Source organism: Chiloscyllium plagiosum, unplaced genomic scaffold, assembly GCF_037043375.1.
Source record: "Chiloscyllium plagiosum isolate Xiang-an unplaced genomic scaffold, Cpla_swu_hap1 HiC_scaffold_10, whole genome shotgun sequence".
NCBI classification, from domain to species: Eukaryota; Metazoa; Chordata; class Chondrichthyes; order Orectolobiformes; family Hemiscylliidae; genus Chiloscyllium; species Chiloscyllium plagiosum.
The window spans coordinates 17,644,002-17,663,234 of NW_028270148.1; the positions used below are offsets into that span (position 1 = coordinate 17,644,002).

Below are 19,233 nucleotides of genomic sequence, written 5' to 3' on the forward strand. Positions count from 1 at the left end.
AATTTGACAAACATGTCCTTCCCCACAATACTGACGTTTACAAATAGTTACATTTCCAGTACAGGAGTACAGCAATTATATCAGTCTTCTTTTAAGACAGTAGAGACAAACATATCTCGAACAAAATTAGAACTATTCTTCCTAGCATTCCAAGCGTACATATTTCAGCTTAATGTCTTCAGGATCAATACAACCATTGTTCAAACCCCGCAATACCCTAACAGCAGATGCCAAAAAGTTATCAAGGATTCCAATTGAACCATGAGGTCATGACGAATTTTTCTGATGGCCAGTTCTTGATTTTTTTTTAAATCACCCATAGCTAGCCTCACTGACCTCACTTTGTAAACGCCTGAAGTTTCCTGTTTCCTTCCTCACCTTCAAAATCCCTCACAAAATCTATTCGCATAAGCTTCTGGTCACCTCCAGCATTTTTTTCATGGCTACCCTTCTCCCCCACCCCCCGTGAAGAACTTTGAATTCGTATTTAGTATATTAAAGGCTCAAACTGTTGTGCTTGCGATACGTAGGGTAATAAGCAGTGTACTAAGAACAGATGACAGTACACCTTGAGCCGTCATTAATACTGAACTATTCGTCATTGTCAAAAGAGAAGCCTATAAACAGTTTTTATAATAATCATGTTTTTGTTTAGAGATTTCAGACCATTCAGAATGCTTCGCATTTACACATTTTTTCAATAAATAACTCCATAAACCCCACATGGATCCAATCGTCACAGTGACTTAGCAGGTACCTATCCTGACCGCGGATGCGGAAGTCAGAAAAACTGCACTGTACAGCATACTGTACAAAAAAAAAGGACGTGGCAATAAAAAAATAAAGTCAATCTCTCACCGCACTCCACGAAGTCTTCAGAGTTTCCAAATTCAGATTGCATGACACAGCCTTGCTTCTGCAGATGGTTATTGCTATTAAAGGACAAAAGCGAAGAAAAGTACTCTGCCCAGGCCGAGCGGCATTGGGAAAACAATAAAAGTTGAGTAACAACAACGGCCGCCGCAACTGACTGACTGGCAGCTGCCATTTTTTTTGCGGGTCTGCTTCTTTGGGAAAACGTACAAGGAGGTGGAGGTGGGAAACGCTGCAATCTGGAAGATGTAGTTCTACCGGGTGAGACATTGGTTTGTTCAATCCGAGGGAGGACTACATCTCCCGACAGGCCCTGGATGACGTCTTCACACGCGAACACCCCGCCGGAGCGTCACGCCGGCCTGGTAACCTGGCAACGGTAAGGAACTGGGGTGTGTGTGAGGAGAAGGTCTGGGCCTCGCGCTTGGGTTTTTAAAAGTGAACGGCCGTTGGTCAGAATGGCGGCATGCTATCGGTGCGTCGAATGTAATAAGGAGGCACAAGAACTTCATAGGGACTACAGCCACGGGATCATCAAGATAACCATTTGTGTAAGTGCAGAATCTTACCCATCCTCAAATAACGTCTCTAGAATCAGATACAATTGTTACCTTGTAAAACAAGCCACTCAGTCCATCATGTGTGCTGAAGGATCCCATTTCCACCACGTAGGACTTCCCCAGGATGGGACCCTAAATGGAACTCTGATTAAGTTATAACAATTCTGGGTACTGCACGAATGTGAACACAGAACACCAATCCCTCACAGTTCTGGCTCAGGGAAGTTAGAACCAAATAAATTATACAGAATAGATGAGGTCTTTCGGCCCATCTTGTTCATGCCAACAATACCCAGTTCCCTTTTCTAATCCCATCTTCCTTATGATGATGTGAAAGCCTCAAAAGGGGGTCACAATAGGAAAAGAAGTAGGAACAGAGACCTACCATTCTCCTCACTGCTTCTTCATTGCACTCTACATGGTCTTTTCCAGGTTTAAAGAAGATGTTGTATTGGACAGGTGTTTGAGAAAACACAAAAGGTTAAATTATAACATGAGAAATTGTAAGTTTATTTGCTGAGCTGGAAGGTTTGCTATCAGATGTTTTGTCACCAACATCATCAGTGAGCCTCCTTTGGAAAGGCAAGGACTGATTAGGGATAGTCACCATGGCTTTGTGCATGGGAAATCATGTCTCACAAACTTGATTGAGTTTTTTTGAAGAAGTAACAAAGAAGACTGATGAGGGCAGAGCAGTGGATGTGATCTATATGGACTTCAGTAAGGTGTTCGACAAGGTTCCCCATGGGAGAATGATGAGCAAGGTTAGATCTCATGGAATACAAGGAGAACTAGCCATTTGGATACAGAACTGGCTCAAAGGTAGAAGACAGAGGGAGGTGGAGGGTTGTTTTTCAGACTGGAGGCCTGTGACCAGTTGAGTGCCACAAGGATCGGTGCTAGGTCCTCTACGTTTTGTCATTTACATAAATGATTTGGATGCAAGCATAAGAGGTACAGTTAGTAAGTTTGCAGATGACACCAAAATTGGTGGTGTAGTGGACAGTGAAGAGGGTTACCTCAGATTACAACAGGATGGGCCAATGGGCTGAGAAGTGGCAGATGGAGTTTAATTCAGATAAATGCGAGATGCTGCATTTTGGGAAATGAAATCTTAGCAGGACTTATACACTTAATGGTAAGGTCCTTGGGTGTGTTGCTGAACAAAGAGACCTTGGAGTGCAGCTTCATAGCTCCTTGAGAGTGGACTCGCAGGTAGATAGGATAGTGAAGAAGGGGTTTGCTATGCTTTCCTTTATTGGTCAGAGTATTGAGTACAGGAGTTGGGAGGTCATGTTGCGGCTGTACAGGACATTGGTTAGGCCATTGTTGCGTGCAATTCTGGTCACCTTCCTATTGGAAAGATGTTGTGAAAGTTGAAAGGGTTCAGAAAAGATTTACAAGGATGTTGCCAGAGTTGGAGGATTTGAGCTATAGGGAGAGGCTGAACAGGCTGGGGCTGTTTTCCCTGGAGCGTCGGAGGCTGAGGGGTGACCTTATAGAGGTTTACAAAATTATGAGGGGCATGGATAGGATAAATAGGCAAAATCTTTTCCCTGGGGTCGGGGAGTCCAGAACTAGAGGGCATAGGTTCAGGGTGAGGGGAGAAAGATATAAAAGAGACCTAAGGGGCAACTTTTTCATGCAGAGTGTGGTAAGTGTATGGAATGAGCTGCCAGAGGATGTGGTGGAGGCTGGTACAATTGCAACATTTAAGAGGCATTTGGAAGGGTATATGAATAGGAAGGGTTTGGAGGGATATGGGCCGGGTGCTGGCAGGTGGGACTAGATTGGGTTTGGATATCTGGTTGGCATGGACTGGTTGGACCGAAGGATCTGTTTCCATGCTGTACATCTCTCTGACTCTATGATCTGAGGAAAAGAACTGGAAATGCTATCACCCACCTTAACAGACCAAGACACATAAATAGAAAGTGGGACAGAACACCAGTGTTACACCGGAGGCTCACTGATGATGTTACCTAGCATGGTGACAAAATGGCTGAAAACAAACCTTCGAGCTCAGCGAGCAAACTTTCAACCTGAGCTACAAAACTTCTCGAAATTCACATTTATAAGATAATAGTCCACAATGTTAGAGGTAGTATATTGGCATGGATTGGGAATTGGCTCATGACAGGAAACGGGGTGGGAATAAAAGGTTCTATTTCAGGTTGTTGACCTACAACAGGAATCCTTGTTGGGATTGCAACTGTCCACATTGCTTTCTTCCTCCAGATTATCATTATACAAATTTACTGTAGCCAGATTTACAGATGACACAAAATATGTGGAAATGCAGATTGCATGAGTGATACAGGTGCAGCAGTTAATCAGGAAGGCTAATGGAGTGTTGGCCCTTATTTCAAGGGGTTTGGAGTGTAAGAGTAGGGAAGTCTTATTGCAAGATGGTGAGACCACATCTGGAGTGCTGAGAGATGTTTTGGTTTCCTTATTAAAGAAAATATATTATATCATTGTACGCAATTCAAGGTTCGCTAGGATGATTCCTGATATTGAGGCATTGTTTTATGAGCCAACGTTAAACAGGTTTGGACTCTACTCACTGGAGTGTAAAAGAATGAGAGATGATTTCACTGAAGAATATAGGATTCTTCAGAGGCTTGACATGATAAATGCTGGAAGGATGTTTCTCCTCCTGGAGAGTGCAGGACCAAAAGGCATTGTCTCACTATCATGGATGCCAAATCAAGAATGAGACAGGATGGGATTTCTTATCAGAGGTTTGAGTCTCTTTGGAAATCCTTGCCAGAGAAAGCAGTGGAAGCTGCATATTTGAGGCTTAGATTCATTCTTGATTAGTTGGATTCAAGGGTCAAAGGGAAAGGGCAGGAAAGTGGACGTGAGGAATGTCAAATCATTCATGGTACTGTTAAAGGAGCAGGCTTGAGGGGCTGAATGACCTACTGTTCCTGTTTCTTCTGATCTTATAAGATTTATTTTGAATGGTGTCACCAGATGACACAAAGAGGGCATGTATTCACTGCCATGATATAATAAGTGTTGGAAGTAAATGGCTCTGCTGGAAGTGTCTCAATGTGGATAACCATGTTGAAGATCATTGCACATATGCCATACTGTCGATCCGCTCCTTTGAAATAGCAGCTGTTAACTCAGGTCCTGTGAGAGAACTATCCTGAGAAGCTGCTGCCGGATTACACACCGTAAAGGACGTTTCGGGAGGCTGCTGCAGCAGTGAAGACGGTGTGATCCATTCTTCATGGCCATTGTGGCTGCATACTGGTGGGTCCTGCAGAGTGGTGGTCTGCTTCGGCAGTGTGATGTGTCCAACTCGGGATTCCAATGGCCTGGATAAGCGGCACTTTCAGCAATGGGGTGGGTTTAACCCAATATTCCAATGGTCTGGATGAGTTGACTTGTATGGAGTCTTCTGTCCCAGAATTCCAATGGCCCAACATGGTGGTCTGCTTCAGCAATGAGACGTGGTGGATCCTTGAAGCGGTCTCTGGCATCTTTGGCGGCATGATAATCCGACTTGAGATTTGACGGCTTCCATGTCAACTTTCTCTTGTGATGGAGAAAGTGGTTCCTGCCTTTTCCTCAACCTTGGAAACCCATGAACTGTGAATTAAACAAAGATGAATTGTATCTTAATTTTTTAAAATATGATTTTTGTTATTAATAAAGGTGTTGGAGTATAATGACTTAAATACTTTTCACAGTATGTTTTGTAAAAATATAAGTGACGATAAATTCTGTATGTAAGTTTGCTCACTGTGGTGGAAACTTCATTTTCAGATGTTTCGTCACCATGCTAGGTAATATCATCAGTGAGCCTCCAGTGAAGCACTGGTGTAAGTGACTCACTTTCTTTTTGTGTTTTGGGTTCCTTGAGTTAGTGATGTCATTTCCGGTGGTGATGTCATTTCCTGTTCTTTTTCTCAGAGGGTGGTAAATGGGGTCCAAGTAGATGTGTTTGTTGATTGAATCCTGGTTGGAATACCATGCTTCTAGGAATTTTCTGGCTTGCGTATCTGGCTTGCCCTATGATGGATGTGTTGTCCCAGTCAAAGTGGTGTCCTTCCCCATCTGTATGTAAGGATACTAGTGAGAATGGGTCATGTGTTTTTGTGGCTAGTTGATGTTCATGTATTCCGGTGACTCATTTTCTGCCTGTTTGTCCAATGTAGTGTTTGTTACAGATCTTGCAAGGTATTTTGTAAATGACATTAGTTTACAAAACAAGCCACCAGGATAAATGAACATCCACTAGCCACAAAAAAGACCTGTCCCACTCTTATTAGTATCCTCTCATTAGTATCTTAAATGTGCAACCACTTATTCATAGGACACCACTTCGACTGGGACAACACAGCCATTCTAGGACAAGCCAAACAGGGAGAGACACGAGAATTCCTAAAGCATGGCATTCCAATACATCAACCTGGACCCCATTTACCACCCTCTGAGAAAAAGAACAGGAAATGACATCACAACATGAACCGACATCGCCACAGGAAATGACATCACCAACCCAAGGAAACCTAAACACATAAATAGAAAGTGGGTCGCTAGCACCAGTGCAATATCAAAGGCTCACTGATAATGCTACCTATTATGGTGATGAAACATCTGAAAATGAACTTCCAAGCTCAGCAAGCAAACTTATACACAGAACCTCAACCGAAGCTACAAATCTTCTCAAACTCACTGACAATAAATTACTATTCTATTGAAGAAGATAGAGGAAGATGGTAGCAAACAGGTGCAGCAGCAGCTCCATAAAACATAGGAGCTGAAGTAAGCCATTCAGACCATTAAGTCTGCCATTCAATTGAATTATGGGTGACTTGATAATCCTCAACTCTGCTTTCCTGCCTTTTCCCTATTACTCTTGATTTCCTTACTGATTAAAAATATCACTCTCTCAGACTTGAATGTACTTAATGATCCAGCCTCAACAGCCTCTCAGTAAAGAATTCCACAGATTCATCACCCTCTGAGAGAAGAAATTCTTGCTCATCTCTTAAATGTGCAACCACTTATTCATAGACTCTCCCATAGACAGAAACAACTTTTCTGCATCTACCCTGCCAAACGATTAAACTGGATGAAGACTTTAAAATCCTTCTGCTACATAGCTTTTAGCAGTTCTTTTGGAGCAGACAGCGCAGCAGCTGGAGGACATACACTCCTAATTTTGCTCCAGTGAGTGCCAAACGTGTTGTCAGCAATGTGCCACTGATAATGACATCACTGTGCATAGTACGTGGAGATGTAATTGATGCCTGTGCAATTGCTTCCTGAGGTCTGCCCTGTAAAGGCCTAATGACATCTCTGGCTGTGGCTGCACATGCTCGCAAATCCTATTGCATTTTGTATAATTACTCTCTTCTGATAATTCACTGTCCAAATGTGCGAGACTGGCATAGGTTAGGCAGCATCTGAGGAGCAGGAAAGTCGACATTTTAGGCATAAGACCTTCATCAGGAATGTGGAGGGGTAAGGGGGCTGAATGATAAATCGTGGGATGGGGGTGAAGGCAGGTGGGAAGTAATTGTGATAGGTGGGTGGGAGGGAGGTGCAGATAGTTGGGAAGGAAGATGGATAGGTAGGAGAGGTCAAGTTGGATCTGGGATGAGGTGGGGCGAGGGGAGATTTGGAAACTGGTGAAGTTAATGTTAATGCCGTGTGGTTGAAGGGTCCTGAGGCAAAAAATGAAGCATTCTTCCAATTGGCAGGTGGCTTGATTTGGTGGTGGAGGAGGCCCAGGACTTGATGTGCTTGGGCGAGCAGGAGTTAAAGTGATTGGCCACAGGGTGGTGAGGTTGGTTTGGTGCGTGCGTCCCAGAGATGTTCCCTGAACTGCTCTGCGAGTTGGTGTCCTGTCTCCCCAATGTAGAGGAGACCACATCAAGAGCAACAGACGCAGTAGATGAGGTGGGTGGATGTGTGGGAAAATCAGTTCCTCCTTGATTGCCTCAAGTGAACATGTTCACATCCCACTCTCGGCAAGTGAATTTGTGATTTTTAAAAATTCATTCATGGGATTTGAGTGTTATTGGGTAGGCCATGATATATTGCCTGCACTAGCTGCCCTTAAGAAGGTGCTGGTGAGCTTCCTATAACTAATTGTGCATGAAAATGTTTTTCCTCTTGTCACTATTGCTTCTTTTACAAATAATCTTCAGTCAGTAGCCTCTTATTCTTGATCATTCACCAGTAGGAACAATTTTTCCTTGATACTAAAACAGAGCTTTCATGACTTTGATTGTTTTTGCACCTGCTCCTGTCCAGGAAAGAGGTGCATGTACAAATGTTTACAAAGTAAAGAAATTGCATTTTTTCAGCACCTTTAACAAGTACCAAAATACTCCATTGTACTTCAGAGCCAGGTTGTTCTTTTGCTTTGAGCAGTGATAAGATGGGGGGGAATTTGGCAACCAATTTGTACACAGTAGCTTCTCACAAATAGCAAGGACACAACTGCTCAGTTAACTTGTTTTGATGATGTGGACCTTAACTAGGCTGCTCTGTGTCATGGATCAACCAGATGGAGCCTTGCCACAAGATCTTCTTCAGAAACAACATCTCTAAAAGTGCACCATTCCCTTAGTCCCATAGCCAGGAATGAATTAATAAACAGATGTGCTCCTAACTCCCAAATGGCAGAATGAAAAATGTAATTTAAATGTTGGTCTGTGCTACACAATAGTCCACATTCAGTTTCTTTTTTGTCTGAAATAAGTGAACAACTTATTGTACAACAATATGTTTGTAGCTTTAATAATTATCTACTACTCATATTTCTTATCTTCTTATTTCATTGAATCAAAATGTTTTTTTTGCATTAATGTAGAATAATAATACAACTCACTGGTCATTGTAAGGCTTATGATGTAATTCTTCTACAAATCAATAAATATTACTGTTATAATTAGAGTATTCATGACCATGATACTGAAAAATATTTTGACCACAATTCAGTTATGTTTACTTTAGTGATGGAAAGGAATAGGTATATACCGCAGGGCAAGAGTTATAGCTGGGGGAAAGGCAATTACAATGTGATTAGGCAAGATTCAGGATGCATAGGATGGGGAAGGAAACTAAAGGGGATGGGCACAATTGAAATGTGGAGGTTATTCAAGGACAGCTATTGTGTACCGGTCAGGCAGGGAGGAAGTTGTCGACTGCAGGAACCGTGGTTTACTAAGGAAGTTGAATCTCTTGTCAAGCGGAAGAAGGAGGCTTATGTTAGGATGAGATGTGATGGCTCAGTTAGGGCGCTTGATGGTTACAAGTTAGCCAGGAAAGACCTAAAGAGAGAGCCAAGAAGAGCCAGGAGGGGACATGAGAAGTTATTGGTGGATAGGATCAAGGAAAACCCTAAGGCTTTCTTTAGCAATATCAGGAATAAAAGAATGACTAGAATAAGATTTGGTAAAAACAATGACTACAGATGCTGGAAACCAGATTCTGGATCAGTGGTGCTGGAAGAGCACAGCAATTCAGGCAGCATCCGACGAGCAGCAAAATCGACGTTTTGGACAAAAGCCCTTCATCAGGAATAAAGGCAGAGAGCCTGAAGCGTGGAGAGATAAGCTAGAGGAGGGTGGGGGTGGGGAGAAAGTAGCATAGAGTACAATAGGTGAGTGGGGGAGGGGATGAAGGTGATAGGTCAGGGAGGAGACGGTGGAGTGGATAGGTGGAAAAGGAGCGAGGCAGGTCAGACAAGTCAAGGGGACAGTGCGGCGCTGGAAGTTTGAAACTAGGAAGAGGTGGGGGAAGGGGAAATGAGGAAGCTGTTGAAGTCCACATTGATGCCCTGGGGTTGAAGTGTTCCGAGGCGGAAGATGAGGCGTTCTTCCTCCAGGCGTCTGGTGGTGAGGGAGTGGCGGTGAACAGTACCCTTCCACCGACACTCTCATTCGTTTGGCTGAACTGGTCCTCACCCTTAACAATTTCTCCTTTGAATCCTCCCACTTCCTCCAGAACAAAGGGGTAGCCATGGGCACACGTATGGGCCCCAGCTATGCCTGTCTCCTTGTTGGCTACGTAGAACAGTTGATCTTCCGTAATTACACCGGCACCACTCCCCACCTCTTGCTCCGCTACATTGATGATTGCATTGGCGCCACCTCGTGCTCCCGCGAGGAGGTTGAGCAATTCATCAACTTCACCAACACATTCCACCCTGACCTTAAATTTACCTTGACCATCTCTGACACCTCCCTCCCCTTCCTGGACGTCTCCATCTCCATTAGTGACGACCGACTTGACACTGACATTTTTTACAAACCCACCGACTCCCACAACTACCTGGATTACACCTCTTCCCACCCTATCTCTTGCAAAAATGCCATCCTGTATTCCCAATTCCTCCGCCTCCGCCCTTTCTGCTCCCAGGAGGACCAGTTCCACCATAGAACACACCAGATGGCCTCCTTCTTTAGAGACCGCAATTTCCCCTCCCACGTGGTTAAAGATGCTCTCCAACGCATCTCATCCACATCCCGCACCTCCGCCCTCAGACCCCACCCCTCCAACCGTAACAAGGACAGAACACCCCTGGTGCTCACCTTCCACCCTACAAACCTCCGCATAAACCAAATCATCCGCCAACATTTCCGCCACCTCCAAAAAGACCCCACCACCAGGGATATATTTCCCTCCCCACCCCTTTCCGCCTTCCGCAAAGACCGTTCCCTCCGTGACTACCTGGTCAGGTCCACGCCCCCCCCTACGACCCACCCTCCCATCCTGGCACTTTCCCCTGCCACCGCAGGAACTGTAAAACCTGTGCCCACACCTCCTCCCTCACCTCTATCCAAGGCCCTAAAGGAGCCTTCCACATCCATCAAAGTTTTAACTGCACATCCACTAATATCATTTATTGTATCCGTTGCTCCCGATGCGGTCTCCTCTACATTGGGGAGACTGGGCGCCTCTTAGCAGAGCACTTTAGGGAACATCTCCGAGACACCCGCATCAATCAACCAAACCGCCCCGTGGCCCAACATTTCAACTCCCCCTCCCACTCTGCCGAGGACATGGAGGTCCTGGGCCTACTTCACCGCCGCTCCCTCACCACCAGACGCCTGGAGGAAGAACGCCTCATCTTCCGCCTCGGAACACTTCAACCCCAGGGCATCAATGTGGACTTCAACAGCTTCCTCATTTCCCCTTCCCCCACCTCTTCCTAGTTTCAAACTTCCAGCGCCGCACTGTCCCCTTGACTTGTCCGACCTGCCTCGCTCCTTTTCCACCTATCCACTCCACCCTCTCCTCCCTGACCTATCACCTTCATCCCCTCCCCCACTCACCTATTGTACTCTATGCTATTTTCTCCCCATCCCCACCCTCCTCTAGCTTATCTCTCCACGCTTCAGGCTCTCTGCCTTTATTCCTGATGAAGGGCTTTTGTCCGAAACGTCGATTTTGCTGCTCGTCGGATGCTGCCTGAATTGCTGTGCTCTTCCAGCACCACTGATCCAGAATAAGATTTGGGCCAATCAAGAATAGTAGGAAGTTGTGCGTGGAGTCAGAGGAGATAGGGAAAGCCTAAATGAATACTTTTCGTCAGTATTCACACTACAAAAAGACAATGTGGTCGAGGAGAATACTGAGATACAGGCTACTAGACTAGATGGGATTGAGGTGCATAAGAAGAAGGTGTTAGCAATTCTGTGTAAAGTGTAAAAATAGATAAGTCCCCTGGGCCGATTGGGATTTATCCTAGGATTCTCTGCGAAGCCAGGGAGGAGATTGCCGAGCCTTTGGCTTTGATCTTTGTCATCATTGTCTACAGGAATAGTGCCAGAAGACTGGAGGATAACAAATATTGTTCCCTTGTTCAAGAAGGAGAGTAGAGACAATCCTGGAAATGATAGACCTGTGAGCTTTACTTTGGTTGTGGGTAAAGTGTTGGAAAGGGTTATAAGAGATAGGATTTATTATCATCTAGAGAGAAATAAATTGATTAGGAATGGTCAACAGTGTTCTGTGAAGGGTAGGTCGTGCCTCACAAACCTTGTTGAGATCATTGAGAAGGTGATCAAACAGGTGGATGAGGGTAAAGCGGTTGATGTGCTGTGTATGAATTTCACTAAGGCATTGATAAAGTTCCCTGTGGTAGGCGATTGCACAAAATACAGAGGCATGGGATTGAGGATGATTTAGCAGTTTGAATCAGAAATTGGTTAGCTTAAAGATGACAGAGGGTGGTGGTTGATGGAAAATATTCATCCTGGAGTTCAGTTACTATGGGGTACTGCAAGGATCTGTTTTGGGTCCACTGTTATTTTTCATTTGAATAAATGACCTGGATGAGGGCATAGAAGGATAAGTTAGTAAATTTGCGGGTGACACAAGGTCGGTAGAGTTGTGGATAGTGAGAAAGGTGGTGTAGGTTACAAATTGACATAGATAAGCTGCAGAGCTGGGCTGAGAGGTGGCAAATGGAGTTTAATGTGGAAAAGTGTGAGGTGATTAATTTTGGAAGGAGTAACAGGAATGCAGAGTACTGGACTAATGGTAAAATTCTTGGTAGTGTAGATGAGCAGAGAGATCTCTGTATCCATAGATCCTAAAAGATTGTCACCCAGGTTGATAAGGTTGTTAAGAAGGTATACAGTGTGCTGGCTTTTATTGGTAGTGGGATTAAGTTTCAGAACCATGAGATCATACTGTAGCTGTGTGAAACATTGATGCGGCCACATTTGGAATATTGTGTACAGTTCTGGTCACTGCATTATTGGAAGGATGTGGAAGCTGTGGAAGGGGTTCAGAAGAGATTTATGAGGATGTTGCCTGGTATGGAGAGAAGGTCTTACAAGGAAAGGCTGCAGGACTTGTTTTCGTTAGAGAGAAGAAGATTGAGAGGCGACTTAATTGAGACATAAGATAATCAGAGGGTTAGATAGGTTGGACAATGAGAGCCTTTTTCCTCAGATGATGATGGCTAGCACGAGGGGACAGAACTTTAAAGTGAGGGATGACAGATATAGGACAGATGTCAGAGGTAGTTTCTTTACACGAGAGTAGTAGGGGTGTGGAATGCGCTGTCTGCAACTGTAGTAGACTCACCAACTTTAAAGGCATTTAAATGGTCATTGGATAGACATATGGCCAAGAATGGAAGAGTGTAGATGAGATGGGCTTCAGATTGGTTACACAGGTCGGCACAACATTAATGTATAAGGGTCTGTACTGTGCTGTAATGTTCCATGTTCTATGATTTTACTTTCAGAAATCATGCCAGAAACCGGTTGACAAGTACGTTGAATATGATCCTGTGATCATTCTCATTGATGCAATCTTATGTAAAGTTCAAGCTTATAGGCACATCATCCTGAATACCAAAATTAATGTAAGTACTTCTTAAATTACAGTAAAACTTCATGATTAATTCCTTTATAATTACATTAAAATACAACACACACATTCTACATCATGTGACCAAGATATTTGTCATAAAATGCAGCATTTGCTGATAAAACCTTTCTGGTCACACTTATTAACTTGCTGTTTTATTTCCTTTTACAGTTTTGTTCCTTTGCCTTCTGAAGGCATTGATAATGAATAGAGCCAATGGCTAAAAGAAACCAAATGCCCTCCAGCAACGTTAGGGCTTCAATTACTTGTATAATCTTATAAGAGGAATATCACGTCTTATAATATCAGATTGGTTAACACAATGATATTTTTGTAATCATTTTCTTTAGATTCATTGGAAACTGTGCATATTCTGCTTGTTGTGTGAAGCATATCTTCGGTGGTCACAGCTACAGGATTCGCAGCAAATTGTAGATCCAACAGATATAATTCGTTATGCCAAAGAGTGGGATTTCTACCAAATGTTTGGATTAGCTAGTTTGGGTAAGTGGTGTAGTGGTAATCTGGAGCCCCAAATTCCATCATGGTGAAATTTGAATTCAATTTTTAAAAAGTTGGAATTACATGCTCGTCCAATGGCAATCCGTAACCACTGTTGATTGGATTTTACAACAGTCAGGTTCACTAATCTGCTTTAGAGAACGAACCTGACCATTCTTAACCCGGTCTGATTTGTGTGACTCCTGACCCACAGCAATATGGTTGATTCATAAGTAGCCTCTGAGATTGCCTATCAAGTCAACCAGTTCAAGGGCAACAGAATGGACAACAAATGCCAGTGATGCCCACATCCCAAGCAGGAATTGTAAATGTCAACCACCGATCTGTTAATGTAATCTAGACAAGGCAAGTGTAATGTAATCTAGAGAAGAAAACATAGCTGCTTTTCACAGGAAAGGTTTCAAATTAAACATTATCTGTGTTGAGTGGCCCCTCTCTCCCCCCCCCCCCCCCCCCATCCAGTGCTATTCTTGGCCCATCGCAAATAATATTTTACATGCTACCCCTTTGCAGCATTATTCAATTCATTGTAAACTGATGAGACCCAGCCTTAGCTTACCACCACCTGTCTTGAATCCTTCACTGTCTGATTTGTCTCACAGGCTATTTGACATTCCATATTTCATCCAAACAAAATATTGGGAAAATGCGAATCGTTGTCTTCAGTTGATACCACAAAATTAATTCCCTAGTCACTGATTCTATTCCTCGATCAGACCATCCAAAATATTGGAGTCCTGTTTGACACTAAGACAAGCTTCCAAAGCACGTATCCACTCAAACATTAATGCTGCCTATTTGCGCTTGTCCATGCTTCAGCTCATCTTCTAAAACCTTCATCCAGGCCTCATTTTCCTATGAACTTGAGTACTTCTATGCTGTCTTGGTCAGCCACTTCACTCTGCAGAATGGTTGTTTTGCCTCCCTAGTGCTAGAGTCAAGCAGCTCGAGGGTGCACTGTCAAGAGTGGAGGAACAATCAGCAATCATTATCCACATTGCAATCGTTATCCACATTGCAATAACGAGAAAAAGGCAACTGGTCCTGCAGTGAGAATTTGGGGAACTGACTGGAAAATTAGCAGAGCTGAAAATGTGTTGCTGGAACAGCGCAGCAGGTCAGGCAGCATCCAGGGAACAGGAGAATCGACGTTTCGGGCATAAGCCCTTCTTCAGGAAAATTAGCAGGCAAGACATAAAAAGTACTAATCTCCGCATGACTCCAATACCACACACAAGTGAATATGGAACATGAACAATAACTTCCATGAATAAGTGGCTGGAAATTTGGTGCAGGAAAGAGTGGGTGCTTTAAATATTTGAGATATTGGGACTGATTTTGGGAAGATGTCATTGGAAGGTTCACACCTCAAGATTGGGAATTGAGTTACTCATGGTATTCAGTAGGGTTTAAACTAAATTGCAATGGGCGTGGTAACCAGGGGCAAATATTAGAGATGGTTATCAAGATGCACAGAATTATGGGAGAGCTAACGATCAAAAACACTAATTACATTGTTTGATGTGGTCTATGGGCTACCAATGAGAGGAAAGGATTAGGAGGTGCAAAAATTACAGTGCAGTTATAATGGAAGACTTTAGTTATCCAAATATAAAATTGGACAAATCTCCTTTCCAATTCAGGTCTATTAATAGTTTGAAGACTTCAATCAGATCACCCCTTAACCTTCTAAATTTGAGAGTATAATGGTCTAATTTGTGTAATCTCTCTTGTAACATAATCCCTGAAGTCCAGGTATCATTCTTCTTGACCTATGTTGTACTCCCTTTAGGCCAATATATTTTTCTTAATGTGTGGCGCATAGATCTGCTCACAGTACTCCAAGTGGGGTCTAACCAGGGTTTTGTATAATGCAGCCTAACTTTTGGACCTTTGTACTCTCATCCTGTAGATATAGAGGCCATCATTTCATTAGATTTCTTGATTATTTTCTGCACCTGTTTGTGACATTTTAAAGATCTATGTACCTGAACACTAAGTCTCTTTGGATATCCACCATATTTAACTTCATACTAGCTAGCAAGAACCCTGAGCTAACCTTTTTCAGACCAAAACGGATAATCTTAGACTTGCTCACATCTGCCACTGCTTTGTACGTTCACTTATTCTATCAATATACTTTTGTAATTTTATACTATCGCCGACACTGTCTATAATGTTGCCTAACTTCATGTCATTAGCAAATTTGCATTTGACTTTCTGTCTGATTTAGAGAGATGGCACAGACACAATGAGCTGAATGACCTCCTTCTACACTGTCACAGTTTTGACACACTACAAACGTGAGACCATCCAAAGTTCTCCTATCCTAATGCACCAAATCCTTTTCATTCCTCATCACTTGCTCACTTATGTATATTGACCCCAGTCCATCAACAACTAGATTTTCAAATTCTCAGCTTTGTTTTCGGATTCCTTCATGGTCTGTCCCTCCCTATCCCAGTAACCACCTCCAGATCTACAGCCTTCTGAGATCTCTCCCTGGCACCATTTGTGGCAGCTTACCAATTTTAATTGCTCCCACATTGGCAGCCAGCACTTCGAGCTAGTGCATAGGCCCTAATCTCTGGAATTCCATCTGAAACCTTTCAACTCCTCTACTTCTTTATCCTTTAAGACACTCTTTAAAAGCTACTTCTGTGATGAAGCTTTTGGTTCCCTGATCCAATATCTCCTTGTGAGGCTCCATGTTGAACTCCATAGAGTCACAGAATTCTACAGAATGGAAACAGACCCTCCGGTCCAATTCATCCATGCCAACTAGATATCCTAAACTGATCTAGTTCCATTTGCCACTATTTGGCCCATATACCTCGAAACCCTTTTTATTCATGTACCCATCCAGATGCCTTTTAAATGTTGTAATTGTATTAGCCTCTACCACTTCTTGTGGTGGCTCATTCCACACATGCATCACTCTCTGCATGAAAACGTTGCCCCTAAGATCCCTTCTAAATCATTCCCCTCTCTCCCCAAACTTATGCCCTTTGGTGCTGGACTCACCCACCTTGGGGTTTACTCACCCCATCCATGCCCCTCATGATTTTATAAACCTCTATAAGGTCACTCTTCAGCACAGCGGCTGAGCTGTTTGCCATCCTTGAGAAGTCAGTAAAATTGGAGAACAGAGGGAAGATATTTCGGAAGGGATGTTGAGAATGTAGGACCTGAAATGGTTTCTTATTCTACATCATAAATTTACCAAGATTTGCAAGTAACACATTCTAGACCCATGACGGCTACCATCTCGATGGACAAGGGGAGCAAATACACGCAAATGCCACCTCTTGCAAATTCCATTCTAAGCCATTCAATAGCTTGATTTTGAAGTTTATCATTGTTCCTTCAGTGTCACTGGGTCAAATTCCTGCCTTTACTTGCAAATGCTCCTATGAAACAGCTTGAGGTATTTTACAATATAAAAAGCATTGTATAAATTAAAATATTTTTATTTAAAGTATCACTTGCAACAGTGCCACAAAATAATTAAATTAATGTGTCTTTTTTTTGATGTCTAGAACTAGCAGCATTCCTGAGTGGGACATTTTTCTTTTTGTGGTTAACAAACAACGATTTCATCCAAAAGAAATCAAACTGCAACACATTGCTAATAGCTTTATTATTGTCTGGCTATGGGAAACTCCTTGTGATTCCAGCTGTGATCTGGGAACATGATTATTCACCACTGTACATTGGTCTCATCAAATTCTTTGTGCTTGCATCAAATGCACAAGCTGTCAGAGGTAATGAACTCATTATATCAGATCACCTATTTAATGATCATAATTTGAAATAATATTATGGTCCAAGTCCATTTTGTTCTCTGAAATCCAGTGAGTTTGCAATGTAAAAATGTTTCTGTAGGTACAGTTTTCAATTGTACTGTTCAAACTTGAAATATCCATTTACAGATAATTATATTTTAACATTTACAGTGAAAGTTAACAGTTGACATGAATGCAATATATGTCAGCATCCACCTACCCTATCAGCTCTTTAAAAAGATTTGGAATGTAGTAAACTTAATTTCTGAACAAAAATCATCTTTATTGTTGATGGAAAACTGTGATGGCGGTAGATTTTTACTGCAAATTAATTTTGCTTGTTTTGAGAAAAGCCTTCTGATAAATTTCCATTAAAAGTTAAATGGAAAAGCTCTGGATTTTTAAAACAAAAAGATTAGATGGAAATTCATGATTGATGAGTATGGATTTCTAACATTCACTCCTCTTAGTGTCTGGCCGTGTCAATGTAGGTTAGATTCTACCTTTCATTTTCCAAGCATCAAATGTTTCTGTAGTGAGCAAGTGTGCTCTACAGCTGCCTGTTCACAAAAGACATGGAGCTTGGATGAGATTTTATTTCACAAATATTTATATCATGAATTTTCAGGTGTCAACCAACATTGTAAGAGGAAAAAATCACTTTCTCGCTGTGGAAAGAATAGATTTGAAACAGGAATGAGATAATTAAATCTGTTTGAATTGTAAATTGGTGCCCTATATTTATCATATGACTCCAATATGTGTATTAAAAGAATCTACTGTCTAAAAGGCAAGCACACTAGTTGTCCAGTGGCAAAGCCTAGGGAAGAGTCACTGGCCACTTATGTGGTTGGAACAAGGTGTGCAGTCATATTCCAGCTCTTTCGTTGTATGGCCACCCTAGTTCTTTCAATGAATCAAACCTCAATGAATCTTTGACATTTTGTGTTTACAGTGATAGAGTGTACAAAACTTCACAGGATCAAAAAATCTAATTCACTGAATGCTTCTTTTTGTAACAACATTTGTGAAAAAAGACCTCCATAGCAATTCATCATACATTTCACAGTGGATGAAATAGTATATACAGCAAAAGTGCACTAACCTTGCTTGCCACTTTTATTTTGCCGGTTTCCTCACTGAACCTCACACTCACACGGCACGTGACCTTTCCAAATAATTCAAAAGCCTGTTTGTTTTACTTCAAGATTCAATGTTTAAAAAAAATGCTTAACTATGGAATAGACAAATACTGTACATACTTGAACACATGAATTTCAGTCTTTAAAATGTGAAAATGTCTTCTCATGGTTTGTTTTCTTTTACAGTTGTGCTGAATAGCAGCAGAAGATTTGCATTGTCTGTCATTTTTGTTGGATGGATGGTGGAGCAGTTAACAGCCTGCATCTTTGAACAGCTGAAATTGACCTTATAAGTGTTTCAGAAATATCTAAGAGCACAAGCCATTTGAATTGCTCTTTCTACAAAACTTTTATGGCTTGCACTGATACACACTCTCTGCAACAATCTCCTGAGGGATTTTAACAACCACAGGTAATTTTGTAAGAAAACAAGATCATGAAGTTTCTTTCTAATCATAAAAGCAATCCAACATAAACTTAAAAATCTATATTTAACAATTATTTGGTTCCTATTTGTGTTCAAAATCATTCAATTAAAGCAAATTTTGGAAATAGGCAGAATTATTGTCTTACATTTCTGAAGATAGACTTCTAATTCTGAAGAGCAACATAGCTTTTGTACAAAATAGTGGGCAGATGTCCCATCGACAACTGCAATGGCATCTGTTTGGCATTGTTTAATCCCAGTTAATAAATAAGATTCTGAATCTTGAATATTCTGTTGATTTTTTGCACTTTTCACGACTTTACTGTAGTGATTAGTCACATTCATTCCCTCAAAATATATCTGACTGTTTTATTTACTGAAATAGAAAATCTTTTGAGCAGACCAGCTACATCCGAGTACAGTCAACCCACAAGTTTATTGGAAGCTCATTTAGTTAACTATGGAATGACACTGGTTTAAAAAGAATGTGGTCTGCTATGGCACTGAAATAATATTGATCACTGGTGCGATTTTATTTTTCTTATTTTGTTCAGTTATCTTAGTTG

At 42.1% G+C, this 19,233-nt stretch overlaps 2 protein-coding genes across 10 annotated transcripts in view; one reads left to right on the forward strand and one right to left on the reverse strand.

Moving 5' to 3' along the window:
- ttc13 (tetratricopeptide repeat domain 13) overlaps window positions 1–1,149 on the reverse strand; it is a 66,350-nt gene extending 65,201 nt beyond the window's left edge. For 5 of the 6 annotated variants that reach the window (XR_015758356.1, XM_087991162.1, XM_043695414.2 and 2 more), the window contains exon 1: window positions 859–1,059. Coding sequence is in view for 5 of the 6 variants with exons in the window: in XM_087991162.1 (XP_087847288.1) it covers window positions 859–1,048 (190 nt within the window). In the remaining variant the exon portion in view is untranslated. Of the gene's footprint in view, window positions 1–858 lie in introns of all 6 variants that reach the window. The other variant, XM_087991163.1, reaches the window with a different exon arrangement.
- arv1 (ARV1 fatty acid homeostasis modulator) overlaps window positions 856–19,233 on the forward strand; it is a 44,802-nt gene continuing 26,424 nt past the window's right edge. For 2 of the 4 annotated variants that reach the window (XR_006312433.2, XR_006312434.2), the window contains exons 1-5: window positions 1,255–1,424; window positions 12,667–12,786; window positions 13,142–13,295; window positions 16,853–17,077; window positions 18,427–18,652. Coding sequence is in view for 2 of the 4 variants with exons in the window: in XM_043695416.2 (XP_043551351.1) it covers window positions 1,332–1,424; window positions 12,667–12,786; window positions 13,142–13,295; window positions 16,853–17,077; window positions 18,427–18,533 (699 nt within the window). In the remaining 2 variants the exon portion in view is untranslated. Of the gene's footprint in view, window positions 1,425–12,666; window positions 12,787–13,141; window positions 13,296–16,852; window positions 17,078–18,426; window positions 18,972–19,233 lie in introns of those variants that run through there. The other 2 variants (XM_043695416.2, XM_087991164.1) reach the window with 2 other exon arrangements.